This window comes from Pongo pygmaeus, chromosome 19 (genome assembly GCF_028885625.2).
Source record: "Pongo pygmaeus isolate AG05252 chromosome 19, NHGRI_mPonPyg2-v2.0_pri, whole genome shotgun sequence".
In the NCBI taxonomy this organism is placed as follows: Eukaryota; Metazoa; Chordata; class Mammalia; order Primates; family Hominidae; genus Pongo; species Pongo pygmaeus.
Genome location: NC_072392.2, coordinates 83,677,384 through 83,690,923, shown reverse-complemented (window position 1 = coordinate 83,690,923; position 13,540 = coordinate 83,677,384). Strand labels below are relative to the sequence as shown.

Genomic DNA, 13,540 nt, shown 5'->3' with positions numbered 1-13,540 from the left:
TTCCCAGAAGAAAAACTTTCTTTTATTTAGAGGTGACTTTAAAGCTTTCACCTTTCCCCCTTTAGCTGAAGCACTCTGGATTCCAAGCATGGGGGAGCCACTTTTCAGGGATCAGAAAGGTTACCTTTGCCAGTCCCTATTCTAGGTGGCAAGGGTTAGTGTGTAGTTCAGTGAGGTCCACTTGGATACAGAGACAGAAGAGGGCAAGTACCTCATGTAGCGGCTTTCTCTTTGGGGCATAGTAGATACCGTTGGGTCCCTGGTGGCAGAACCTGTGAGTATTAATAAGCCTATCCTGTGGCAAAGCTGCCTTGGATGGATAGTGAGTAAACCAGGAAGCCAGGAGGAAGTGCTGCAAGGCCTGGAGACCCGGGGGCTCATGGTGTTGGCTCTGTTCGTCCTGGTGGTGTCGAGTGGCTCTGTGCCCTCTCCCAACCAAGTGCGCAGGTTATCAGATTAACTGTCACAGTTGTGCCCACCTGGGCATTTATACTAATTAGGAGTGCATTTGGCATCCATGTGGGTCACTGTCTCTTGGGCAATGTCTCACGCTGCCTCTAGTGGGGCTCACTAGAAAACATCAGAAGGGTCTCCAGACTTGTTGGCACTGACTCAAGCTGCCATTGGGTGCCAGGCATGGAGGTCTCTGGGGCCCTCCCCACTCTGCTGCAAGCAGACTTGGCGATGCAACGTGTTCTCTGGCCGACTGGCCCTGGGTGTGTGTGATCCTGCCCAGTGCCGGGCGGTCACCCGGGATTCCCAGGGCTGGGATCAGACCCCCTCTTCAGAGTTCTGCCAATTGTAGGCCTCGTGCAGATGAGAGCGCCGGGCGAGAAATAAAGTGTGTGGGGGATGAAAAGCTGAACTGAATCGCTTTCAGCCCATTGTTCATCCCGGGAAGCTTAGAGGGGATAAGAGGGTAGCAGGCCCCTTTGAAATTTCCTTGAACAAGTGAATAGGAGCGCCCCATAAAGCATGAAAAGAGCCCTGGCTGTTTCTCCCGTCACAATGGCCAGTGCGGGCTGTGAGGGGCTGGGGAGGGGGGCTGGCTGCCCTGCTGGGAGCTGGGGAGGGAACAGGGCTGGGGACGGGGGAGAGGGAGAGAGAGGGGGTCACAGGCAGCCTTCAATAGACTCCAGAAGGTTGGAGTTCATTAGACACAAACCCAGGAAAGCAATCATCTCATTTGCGACAGAACCAATTAAGTCCCGGGGGCCTTTGCAAGAGGCCTGGGTAGAAGTTGGGGCAGTGCTGGCCTGCACTTGGTTATTCCAGGGAGCCACACGCCAGGGCCTGTGTGTGCAGAGCAGGCAGGGGCTTTAAAGAAATCATTGCCTTCTCCCAAAGCCTACTGCTGACTTCTGTTTTCCTGCTAAGTAAAAAGCCCTGTTAAAGATGGCTGGGGATTTGGGCCTCTGAGAAGGCTGTTTTATGAGCCTGTTACTCTGAAACCTGCATTCTCGGAAGAAATGGCTTAATTTTTTTTCGAGACAGAGTCTTGCTCTGTTGCCAGGCTGGAGTGCAGTGGCGCGATCTTGGCTCACTGGAACCTCCGCCTCCTGGGTTCAAGTGATTCTCCTGCCTCAGCCTCCCGAGTAGCTGGGACTACAGGTGTGCGCCACCACGCCCAGCTAATTTTTCTATTTTTAGTAGAGATGGGGCTTCACCATGTTGGCCAGGATGGTCTCGATCTCTTGACCTCGTGACCTGCCCACCTCGGCCTCCCAAAGTGGTGGGTTTACAGGTGTGAGCCACCGCAACCTGCCAAAAAAATTTTTTTTAACGTTAACTGCCAGACTCCCACCAAAATCCTTGTAGCACTGGAGGCAGAAGGCTTGTGGGGCCATTCCAGGGCATCAGGCTTAGAAGGATGGAGTGAAGAGGCTGAAAACGTCAGAAGCAGCAGATTCTTTGCCGCCCAAGTGTAGCCATGATTAGATGTTGCCAGGAAGCATGAAAGCTAAGTCAGTGGTGTGGGGGCCTTTGAGGAGTTGGCTCTTGTAATGAGGATCAGCTACGTTTGTATGTTGCTTCAGCTCTGAGTGTCCCCAGATCAGCACAAGATGATTTTTTGGTGTTCCACACAGGGAATGTCGCGAGTTATTTATTTGTATTTCTTTATATCTTATTTATGGGGGTTTACTTTGGACACCAGGAAATGCATCTGAGTGAACTTCAAATGTTAACCTTTTCCTACAAACCAGGCTTTTGATGTTGGCTGTGATCAGAAGCTGCCTTCAGAGTGGTTGCCAAATGAAGATGCGAGTGGACGCATGTGTGCATGAGTCTGCTATTTCAAAGTCGCCAGAAAATGACATTCAGGTTAGGTCGGGCATGGTGGAGTCAAAGGCTAAGCTAATTGGCTCGGCTCAAATGGCAGCTAAGTGGAGTCCACACTTCAAAACCATGCTCCCCAGAAACAGCTGGGCCTGGCAGCAGGCTCGTTAACTAAAATGTTTATAATTAAAGGAGACCGTATAGGGACCAAAACTCTGGTGCTCTCCAGCCCACAGGCTTGAGCAGCCAGGAAACTGATCATAGACTTTTAGAGCTTGAATAAAAGAAAAGAGGCCCCCTTTTGGAATGAGGGGCTGTTTTGGAAGAAGATTCTTGGCTGGAGGGAATTAAAGCCACATTTCCTTGAAGGCGCCTGTTAAGCCTTTCTGAGCCTCTACAGGCTGACATCTTCCTTTTCTGCTCTGGTTACAAGTTGCCTTTCCAGCAGTTTAGTCCTTCACCTGCCCTGGGTAATGGAGTGTGGTGGTGGTGGGGGATGGGAGGCAGGGTATAAGGTGCTTATGAAATCATTTGTTCCTTTTGCCTTCAATATTGCAGTTATCTACTCCGCTCCCCATCCCTACCCCCATCCTGTTTGTTTTTTTTTTAACCTTATTATATGGAAGAAGAAAAAGAGGCATACAAGCTCTACCATTGACTTTCATCTGGGAGAAGGAAAAGAAGAGTGAAAGCTACCAGTGGAAATGTCAGAGTCTTGGAGGGGTTGGATGGGGGACTCTTCTAGGACTCTTGAAGCCTTATGTCACTTGTGTCATGGTGGGGTCCATGGAGTGCTTGACTCCTGCCCCCAAGACTGTCAGGAACAGGGCTGGAGCAGAGTCATCCCCTGTCTTAAGTCCCTGGAAGAGAGACGGAGGGTAGATGTTGTCTTACAGCCCTAGGGCAGCAGAATTTGGTTAGACCAGCATGAGCCCAATCTGTGGGATACCGCCACCCCTACCATACAATGTATCTTAGGTGAGAGATGGAGATATTCAGCATGGCTTGGGAACCACCTGGCAAGCCCCATAGCTAGTGAGTACTAGGTGGTTGGGGAGGACTTTCCAGAAAATTCCACAAATTTCCCCCTCATGCCTTATGAATGTCAGGTGACTGTGTGGGGCTTAGGAAGTGGCACCTTCACATTCAGACCATCAGGAAGCTTGACTGCTGATTGGGGCTGGGAAGAGCATCTTATTGAAATGACCAAGTGTAGGTTGTTACAGATGCCTGTTCTGGAGTCCAGCAGTGGCTTGGGTATGAGTTGTCAATCTGCTACTGACTGTAACACTAGGTGAGCTATTGAGCATTTCTGGTCATCTGTAAAATGTGGCTCATTAAGGTTCTTATGAGAATGAAGTCTGATTATAGGTCCAATATCTGACGTACAGTAGGGACTCGGTATGTACGAGCTGGCATTCTCAGGTTGGCATCAGTTGCCTTGGGTGCGTTTGGTTTCTCGTCAAGCCAAGCATGCTTGTAAGTCCTGTTTTCAACTACCCAAGGTGAAGACACAAAGTTTTGATAAATAATCTTTAGGTGGGCTTGGTCAAGTGCCGAGCCTCATGAGTAGGAGGCTGACTGTTCTCAGTCATGAGTAGGAGACGTGTTTCTCCAGCACTGGTCAGCCAGCTGCTGCAAATCCTTCCCACAGTGCTCTGTCTCTGCTCCATACTCACCTTTCTTTGGGGCAGTACTCACACTTGGGGGTAAGTTGTTGCTCTGGATACTGATCTCTCTTCCCTCCCTTCCCTACTCACCTCAGTGCAATTATCCTTTATGCACTCCTTAGCCAGGGTTTGGTTAACATACATTGGTTTGTTGATCTATTGGAATCTTCATTGTCCCTTGTGTGGCCCTGTTTTCTGACCTAGGTCAGCAGACTTCCTGAAAATGCAGCTATTTAGAATTCTAGGGCATTTCAGATAAGGAGCTAGAGGTTGACCGGTTACTCCTGGCTGCCCCCTGGGTATTTTTAGACATTGCTAATTATCCTATTTTTCTTCCACCCTATGATGAACCAGACATGGGGGAAAGGGAAGTAGCCAAACACCCAATTTCAATATTTACAGCCTCCAAGTATGATTCATTATGAAAATGTTTGCACCCTGAGGCTTTTGTAAATAAGTGGCCTCCTGAAGGGACATCAATGGGAAAATAGTCACACTTTGACCATTCTGCTTTTAAGAAGGAAATTCTTTCTGGAAAAAATCATGGCAACTCCAGGTCATGGTTGTAGTGAACACTAGCTGGAGTGGAGGCTTTTTAAAAATTCTTCTACTTGTTAATGTTTTGTTTTTAAAAATATAACGGATAGGGGCCCATACTTCTTCAGGTCTTTGCCCAAAGGTCCCTTTCTCAATGAGGACTTAATTGACACCCATATCCAATTTAAATTTGCAGCTTACCCACTCACCAGTGATTCTCCTTTTCCTGCTGTGTATTTATTCATAGTACATATCACTAACATACTATTTTTTATTTTGTTCATTGCCTGTGCCTCCCCATTAGAATATAAACTTCAAGAGGGCAGTTGTCTGAATTATGTATCCACTTTGTCTACTGCTCTCTTGCCTAGTGCCCAGGAGAAGATCTGGCACATAGTAGGTGCTAATCTTTAAATGGATTGCACAGACCACCACATAGTAGGGGCTTTTCATGCCCACATTGGTCATGTGTCTTTGAAAATTCATTGGTTGGGGGTGGTAGGGTTTGGAGCTGAGAGAAAGGGCCAAAATGTTATATATTCTTTTTATTAATCACCCTGTACTGGTTTATAAAAAGAAATACATCTGGAAATGACTGGGAGGTTGACTTGGAGAGTTATGCATGCTTCACTAATGCCTGATTTAGCCCTCTGTAGGTTTGGTCCTTATCCCTACAACTTTCTGCCTTGGCCCTATCCATAAGGCACTGGTTCCTGGTTTGAAGCAGTGGGAACAAGTGGGAGGACCAATGGGGCCTGAGAATCTCCTACTTGGGGCACCTGTAAAATAGGGGAGCCTTTGCTCTGCCTGGGCTGGTTGGAGTGTAACCCAGTTCTAAGACAACAGCCCAAGAGATGAACTTTCCAGGCCCTTTCCAAGTCGATGCTTCTGCATCCGAGGAAGCCAAGTTTCCATAGATGATTGATGGGCAGGATTTAAATTTGATCTTGGATGGGTCCTTCCCTGTGGGAGCACCGATGGTATCTGGAGACATGTGACACTCCTATGGAAGCATATGGCCCTGTCTGCAGGATCTCAAGATGGCATATGAGAATAGCCCACGTGCTGAAAACATCCTCGTAAGCCTGTGGATTCTGTCTTTTCCTTTCCCTTAGGGATGGAATTCCTCCTTATCGTGTGGGCAGTAAGAAACAGCTCCAGAGAGAAATGCATCGCAGTGTGAAGGCCAATGGCCAAGTGTCTCTACCTCATTTCCCGGTGAGTACAGTCTGGAGTGAGGAGGCAGCTGTTTTCTGCCGTGTTGAGTCCTAAAGAAAAGAAATGGGTGGTGGAATGGGGATAGGTACAGGGAAGGTAGAAAAGAGCAGTACCTAAAGTCCCCTAGGGCAAAGGGAGAGAAAAGACGAACTCGACAATAGGCATTACATGGTTTTTTGGGTTGTGATGGTGAGCACAGTGACGTGATTATGAGGTATCAGTCAGTTTTGCTATAAAGGAATACCTGAGGTTGAGTAATTTATAAAGAAAAGAGGTTTATGGCTGGGCGCAGTGGCTCATGCCTGTAGTCTCAGCACTTTGGAAGTCTGAGGTGGGCAGATCACCTGAGGTCAGGAGTTTGAGACCAGCCTGGCCAACATGGTGAAACCCCACCACTACTAAAAATACAAAAATTAGCCTGGCGTGGTGATGCGCGCCTGTAGTCCCAGCTACTTGGGAGCCTGAGGCAGGGGAATCACTTGAACCTGGGAGGTGGAGGTTGTAGTGAGCTAATGCCAGTGCACTCCAGCCTGGGTGACAGAGCGAGACTCCGTCTCAAAAGAAGAAAAGAAAAGAGGTTTATTTGGTTCATGGATCTGCAGGCTGTACAAGAGCCATGGCGCCAACATCTGCTTCTGGTGAAGGTTTCAGGGAGCTTTCAATCATAATGCAAGGGGAAGGGGAGCCACTTTGTAACATAGGGAGAGAAGCAGCAAGCTGAGGTTGGGGGGGTGGTGGGCAGTGCCATGTTCTTTCAAACAACCAGATCTCATGAACTACAGGGAAAACTTGCTCATTACTGCAGGGAGGGCACCAAACACCTCCCACTAGGCGCACTTCCACCATTGGGGATCATATTTCAACATGAGATTTGGAGGGGACAAACATCCCAACTATATCAGAGGTTTGATAACGTATTTTTGAACCTTTGCATTTTCTGAATTCAAAAAAAAATTCCCTATGAGAAAGAAACTGAAGCACTTATTTCCCAGAAACCAAGAAACGCTAGATGATCCATGCTTCTCTACAGCTTGGTGAGCTCACTGTATTTCCACTAGAATGGAAGCCCTCTGATGGGAGGGAGTTTTATCTATTCTGTTAACCTCTGTATGCACAGAGACTAGAACAGTACCTGACACATAATAGGTGCTCAATAAACATTTGAGTGAATGAATAAGGAACCTCTGCCCCCTTGGGACATTCTCCTGCTCTCTTCACTGGGACATTCTACTTCTTGTGTCAACCACAGGACTCCAAGTCATTTTAGTCAGTGATTTTAGTCATTCATTTATGTATTCATTGACCATTTCTCCTCCTGGCTCCTGAAGCCCTGGAGGGTAGCTGTTCCTTTCCAACTCCAGAACTTGGCTTGGTACCTGCTGGTGAGTCTGTGCCTATCAAATGCGGAATGAACAAAGTGTTTAGAAGTGAGGATCTCCCGAGCAGCTTCTTCCTGTGACTGAGATGGTGGATGAAGGGCTTTTCTGGGACCTCTCCTTTTATTTCCATGCTCGCTAAAGCAGCCAGCACATGGCTGTACTCAAGAGAACTTCCCCATCTACATTCCCAGTTTAGGGTTGTGCTGTTGACAACAGCCTCAGATCCAGGTTGCAAGGACACTCTTTAAGGAGGGGAAGAAAGCACCCAGCTCACAGCAGGTGTTTATGAATCCTTCCTGCCAGCTTCAGAGAATCTAATTGGTCTGTCTGGTTATGTTGTGTTTAAAAAATTAACACATTGAATTGCTAAACCCATGTTGCATTAGTGCACAAACTATAGCTCTTCTCTGAAAGCTCCTCACACAGACAAGGGCAGACTTACCTTGTTTTAAAATTAGCATATTAAAATTGCTTTTCTGAGGACCTCTAGCATCCCCTCCCTCTACAGATAACAAGTATTGATGACATACTATCATTGTTTTTTTGACTGGGGGATATGTGAGTTAACAAAGAAAAGTTCTATCGCCCAAGCTTGTAAATTAGATGATTTTGTCCTGGGGTGTGCAAATCGACTCTCTCCATCAGGCAGCGCTTTGATCAGGGGCTGCAAGGAGCCAGCCTGTGTGAGAATGGCCACCTACACAGGAGCCTTTCTCTCCTCTCCCAGTTTCTGCAGCTAAGTGGTTGCCGTGGCAAGGCCCATCTTTTCAGCTGGGGGAGATGCTAGCCTTTGCAAGTTAGCTTTCTGCTACCCCCACCCCACCCCAAAGAAAGGAGCTAAGCAAGAGGGAGATTAGGAAGAAGGAGGTAGAACAACTGGAGAGGTGGGGGGTTGGGTGGGGGGAGCGAGATGACAGGAAAAGGACAGAAAGCTGGGCAGCAGGGGGTTCTCTCTGTTTGCTGCTTTTGGCAGGCGTACTCGGTGCCTTTTTATATTCTGCACTTGATTTGGAGATGTTCCCTTTTCCCTTGATAGATCAGCTTCAGGCAGCCAAGCTCAGCAGTGTTCTGCTACTAGCCTGCAGCAGCTTTCTTCATTTTCTGTACAAAGAGAGAGGGAGGAGGGAAGGAGAAAAACGAGGGAGATCGAGGACAGTGTTGAGACAACACCAACTCAAAGGTGCGCAGTGTGCGGCCAGGAAATAAATTACCACTTCTTCTCTGATCCAGGCCGTTTGACTCCCTTCCCCCCCCACTTTCTTCCCTCCCACCTCCTTTCCAATCTTACTTTTTTAAATTTTCAACTCCCTTTCTGTTTAGATTCTACTTTCTATTCCTTGAGTTGGTCTCTCCCCTCCCCACCTCAGAGGGCTGCCTTTTTTTTTTTTTTTTTTTTTTTGATGTTTGACAACAGTCTTTGAAGATTTTCTACTTCAGAGTAGCTACTGATGGGCTGGTTGTACTACAGAGAGAACAAGCAGGGCCTCTCGGAGTGCGACCAAATGCTCCTGCCCAAGGCAAACGCTGGTGGGGACCATGGCTCTCCATGAGGCCATGGCGCTAGCGCATAAAAGTCCCGAGCAGCCCAGGCCGCCTTGCCATCCACTCTCCACCCGAACATGGGTTTGCGGTGCACAGCGCCTGGTGCGGGAAACTCCGGCCAAGCCACCGCCCACCCGGCCTGCTGAACGTGCCTCCTCCCTTTCCTTTCCACGTCCTGTAGAGAACCCACCGCCTGCCCAAGGAGATGACCCCCGTGGAACCGGCCACCTTTGCAGCTGAGCTGATCTCGAGGCTGGAGAAGCTGAAGCTGGAGTTGGAGAGCCGCCACAGCCTGGAGGAGCGCCTGCAGCAGATCCGAGAGGTAATGCGGCCTAGGGCCTCTTCCTGCTTCCGTCCACGGCGTGCGCGCACGTATGTGTATGCGCATGTGCATGGGGTGTGTGAGGGTGTGCGCATGTGCCTGGGGCGCATGCGCGTGGGCTGCGTGCGGTTGTGTGCCTGGCGTGGGCTGTGTGCGCATGTGCATGGGTTGCGTGTGGGTGTGCATATGTGTGTGGATGTGCTTGTGTAGGCGGGCCTGTGCGTGTGCGCATAGGCGTGGCTGTGGGCGTGCACATGGGTGTGCGTGCTCCCGCGTAGGGAGCTAAATGTTGTAACCCCAGGGCCTCTGGCCTTTCTGCTTCCTGGGTCACTTCTCTCTGACGTCTTCCCTTTCAGGATGAAGAGAAGGAGGGCTCCGAGCTCACACTCAATTCGCGGGAGGGGGCGCCCACGCAGCACCCCCTCTCCCTACTGCCCTCCGGCAGCTACGAGGAAGACCCGCAGACGATACTGGACGATCACCTGTCCAGGGTCCTCAAGACCCCTGGCTGCCAGTCTCCGGGCGTAGGCCGCTATAGCCCCCGCTCCCGCTCCCCGGACCACCACCACCACCACCATTCGCAGTACCACTCCCTGCTCCCGCCCGGTGGCAAGCTGCCTCCCGCGGCCGCCTCGCCGGGCGCCTGCCCCCTCCTCGGGGGCAAGGGCTTTGTGACCAAGCAGACGACGAAGCATGTCCACCACCACTACATCCACCACCATGCCGTCCCCAAGACCAAGGAGGAGATCGAGGCGGAGGCCACGCAGCGGGTGCACTGCTTCTGCCCTGGGGGCAGCGAGTATTACTGCTACTCGAAATGCAAAAGCCACCCCAAGGCTCCGGAAACCATGCCCAGCGAGCAGTTTGGGTAAGTGCCGGGCGGACCGCAGTGTCCCGTGTGGGGCTCGTCTCCCAGCCAGGTCCATGGGCAGGTGTGAGGTGGGAGCCGCATCACAGGCATTTAGTTTCTAAGAGGGCGGCAGAGGGCACGGCCGGGTGAGGGTGCGGGGAGCAGGTGCATGGGTCTTTCGTGTCACCAGCCCCCCGACCTGCTGAATTGTCTGATTCTAGGAATCCCGGAGATTTAACCGGGTCTCTGGGTTGGGTGTGGTTCTTGGTTCCCCACAGCGGCAGCAGAGGCAGTACCTTGCCCAAACGCAATGGGAAAGGCACGGAGCCGGGCCTGGCCCTGCCCGCCAGGGAAGGAGGGGCCCCCGGCGGAGCTGGGGCCCTGCAGCTTCCCCGGGAGGAAGGAGACAGGTCGCAGGATGTCTGGCAGTGGATGCTGGAGAGTGAGCGGCAGAGCAAGCCCAAGCCCCATAGGTAAACACCGCTTGCCGCCGCCGCGGCCGCGAGGGTCATGGGCGCTCAGTACGGAGGTATTGTGGGAATGGCTGTTTTTGCAGTCCGCCGAATACAAATGTGACTATTTGCTCCTGCCATCTTAATATTAAACGTTGGACTGAGCAGACCACAAAAATGTCATGTTTTGGCACTGACCCCTGTTCGTGTTATGGTAGTTATTTTTTTTTTTCTCTCTCTGAGCAGAATAGACAAGTTTCTATTGAAGTCACATTTTCCAGTTCTTCTAACCCAGTTTCTTTCCTTCTGTTTTCTCTCTGCTCATTCCTTGTTTAGTGCCCAAAGCACAAAAAAGGCCTACCCCTTGGAGTCTGCCCGCTCGTCTCCAGGCGAACGAGCCAGCCGGCACCATCTGTGGGGGGGCAACAGCGGGCACCCCCGCACCACCCCCCGTGCCCACCTGTTCACCCAGGACCCTGCGATGCCTCCCCTGACCCCACCCAACACTCTGGCTCAGCTGGAGGAGGCCTGTCGCAGGCTAGCTGAGGTGTCGAAGCCCCCAAAGCAGCGGTGAGTGGAAGTGAGGGGTCCTAGGTTGAGGCAGGGATTGGGTTTGGGTGGAGACCTGGTGTGTGGCTAATGGGGAGGGCCTCTCTTTCTGCCTGGGTCTCAAACCCTCCCGTGAGAGGAAGAATTATTTATGGATGAGTAAGCTGCTGCTTTCCAGCTTCTAGAAATTGTTCCCTTCAGTTATGTTCATTCTACTAGAGTTAAGCCAGGATCCGTGAGGCAAGTCATGCCTAGAAATGGGAGAATGAATTTCAGCAATTGCTTACAAATCCCATTCCTTACAAATGTCTTGATTGTTTAAGGCTGGTTAGTTGAGTGTATAAGAAGCTGTGAGATGGAGGACCAAGAGTCCTCAGCCCTTTGCTGGGGTTGAGAATGTTCCATCTTGGGCTCTCAGGGGGGCTTAGAATGGCTGTTCCAAGACGTCTTCCTGGCCCCTTCAGCCACTGTTAACCCAGGGTCTTGGTTGGGTCTCCATAGGGATGGAAGTCGGGTTCGTGTCTCTTTAGGAAGCCAAATAGTAATTTTCTGTCTGCTTTTCAATTGCTCTGGGGACAACAGTGCACCTCTAAATCCCTCGCCCTGGCTGTGTCCTCAGGTGCTGTGTGGCCAGTCAGCAGAGGGACAGGAATCACTCGGCCACTGTTCAGGCGGGAGCCACGCCCTTCTCCAATCCAAGCCTGGCTCCAGAAGAGTGAGTGTCTTTACCTGACATTACTGAGATCTGCCGAGTGTTTTATGTTTCAGAATATTCGCTATCTGGAGTTTCATTTTCGTGAAACTTTTTTTGGTTTTTAAAATCACTTTGATTTTAGTGCTAGTGATGAGGAACAGTAAACGTAGATGTTGCCATCCATGTCCTGCTGACAAATGCATCATAGCAAAAGTTTTTCTGGTCATACACAAATCAAAAGCTGGGACGTGAAGCCATTAGCAGAAGTGTAGAAGGGACCTCAAATTCAGCTGGAAAAGTTGCCCCCATTCAACTTGCAATTTAGTAGTACTGGAAACATTTGTCACCCCTGAGCAGAAGGATCATTCTTCACTGTGGCAGAGATGGAGGGGACCATCCGTGTGTTTTTGTTTGGAGGAGACAGAATATCTTCCCCCAAATTGGGCAGTGATTCTTTTTGTAAATTTAGTCTCTTTCAAAGTAGGTTGAGGAGCCTGCTCAGTTTAATTACTGGCTGGTGCAATTAAAAAGAAATCTGCTAAAGAGATCTAAAATGGTCTATAGAGAGTTTTCTTTCTTAGTGTCTTCATCCTGAGCAATGAGCAATGTTTGAAGTCCTCAATAGGCCACCACCCTGGACCCTTTCATTGTTTCAATTGGTTGACCCTAAGTGTACCAGCTGTCCGGGTCTGGGACAGACACTTTTTTTTTTCTTTTTGAGACAGAGTCTCGCCCTGTTGCCCAGGCTGGAGTGCAGTGGCTTAATCTCAGCTCACTGCAGCCTCTGCCTCCTGAGTTCAGGCAATTCTCCTGCCTCAGCCTCCCGAGTAGCTGGGATTGCAGGCGCCTACCACCACGCCCAGCTCATTTTTTGTATTTTTAGTGGAGATGGGGTTTCACCATGTTGGCCAGGCTGGTCTCAAACTCCTGGCCTCAGGTGATCCGCCCACCTCGGCCTCCCAAAGGGCTGGGATTACAGGCGTGAGCCACCACGCCTGGCCTAGCAGCGTTTTTTTCAAGCCATTCTACAAAATCTCAGAATAAATGGGGAAATGGACATGACTGTGTGATAACCCCCATTAGTTGTTCTCATTCTGCTGGAATAAGGGGTGGGCTTTAGGCATTCTGAGTTCATGCCATCCCAAAGGTGTCCTGCTCTGGGTTTGTCTCTTTAGCACTCCAATCCAGGTGAGACCCAGCATCTCTGTGATAATTTCTCTTCTCTCATCTTCTTGGGGAAGCACCCCATTTATGCCAACCTGAAAGAGGCCACTGTATACCTTCATTTGGTGGCAGTGGGGGAAATGATACCAATTTGTACAACCAAAAGGAAATCATCCTTTTCTGCATGCTCCATGCAGCACATGTGGGGTTGGACTGTGTGTCCCCCAGAGCTGCCTGACTCTGGGATGTGGGGCTCTGCCCCAGCCCCCACTCTGGGTTTACAATTGCAGCCCTAGTGTTTGGACACCCTGTCACTTATGCACATGTGCACATGTGTGTGTTTGCTTTAGATGTGTGTCTGCTTTAAAATCCTAAACTTGTTCCATTCCATCTTATTTTCAGTCACAAAGAGCCAAAGAAACTGGCAGGTGTCCACGCGCTCCAGGCGAGTGAGTTGGTTGTCACTTACTTTTTCTGTGGGGAAGAAATTCCATACCGGAGGATGCTGAAGGCTCAGAGCTTGACCCTGGGCCACTTTAAAGAGCAGCTCAGCAAAAAGGGAAATTATAGGTAAGAGTCCTGTGGCTTTTTTCTGCTCTCAGTTTGTTTGCTCAGAACCAAGAGCCAGAGCCTGGAGCAGCTCCCCTGGCTGAGCAGGCCTGGGCGGGGCAGGGTGGGAGGGGGCTCAGCAGGCGCTGGGGGAGGCTCCTTCTCATTTCTTCTCTCCCCTCACCACTAGCAGCAATAACGAAGCAGCAGCCGCAACAGGGAGGCTGCGTGGAGGGTTCTGTGGGGGACCTGGCCAGGCTCTTTCCACCAGGTGAACCAGACTGAGGAGACGAGCAGCTGCTTGCTCTGACAGGAGAGTGGGGTTCAGGCCACACTG

The 13,540-nt window shown here is 50.4% G+C and overlaps 1 protein-coding gene and 1 long non-coding RNA gene across 12 annotated transcripts in view; one reads left to right on the top strand and one right to left on the bottom strand.

The window, feature by feature from the left end:
* AXIN2 (axin 2) overlaps nt 1–13,540 on the top strand; it is a 32,990-nt gene that overhangs the window by 14,429 nt on the left and 5,021 nt on the right. For 5 of the 11 annotated variants that reach the window (XM_054456179.2, XM_054456178.2, XM_054456175.2 and 2 more), the window contains exons 4-10: nt 5,600–5,702; nt 8,805–8,945; nt 9,302–9,813; nt 10,074–10,268; nt 10,584–10,817; nt 11,416–11,511; nt 13,057–13,224. In XM_054456179.2, the coding sequence (XP_054312154.1) occupies nt 5,600–5,702; nt 8,805–8,945; nt 9,302–9,813; nt 10,074–10,268; nt 10,584–10,817; nt 11,416–11,511; nt 13,057–13,224 (1,449 nt within the window). The remainder of the gene's footprint in view (nt 1–5,599; nt 5,703–8,804; nt 8,946–9,301; nt 9,814–10,073; nt 10,269–10,583; nt 10,818–11,415; nt 11,512–13,056; nt 13,225–13,540) is intronic. The other 6 variants (XM_054456182.2, XM_054456181.2, XM_063657080.1 and 3 more) reach the window with 3 other exon arrangements.
* Nucleotides 2,927–9,026, bottom strand: LOC134738775 (uncharacterized). The gene is made up of 2 exons (XR_010124783.1): nt 8,814–9,026; nt 2,927–5,752 (listed from the first exon to the last, which is right to left on the bottom strand). It is a non-coding gene; the product is annotated as an uncharacterized LOC134738775 (long non-coding RNA).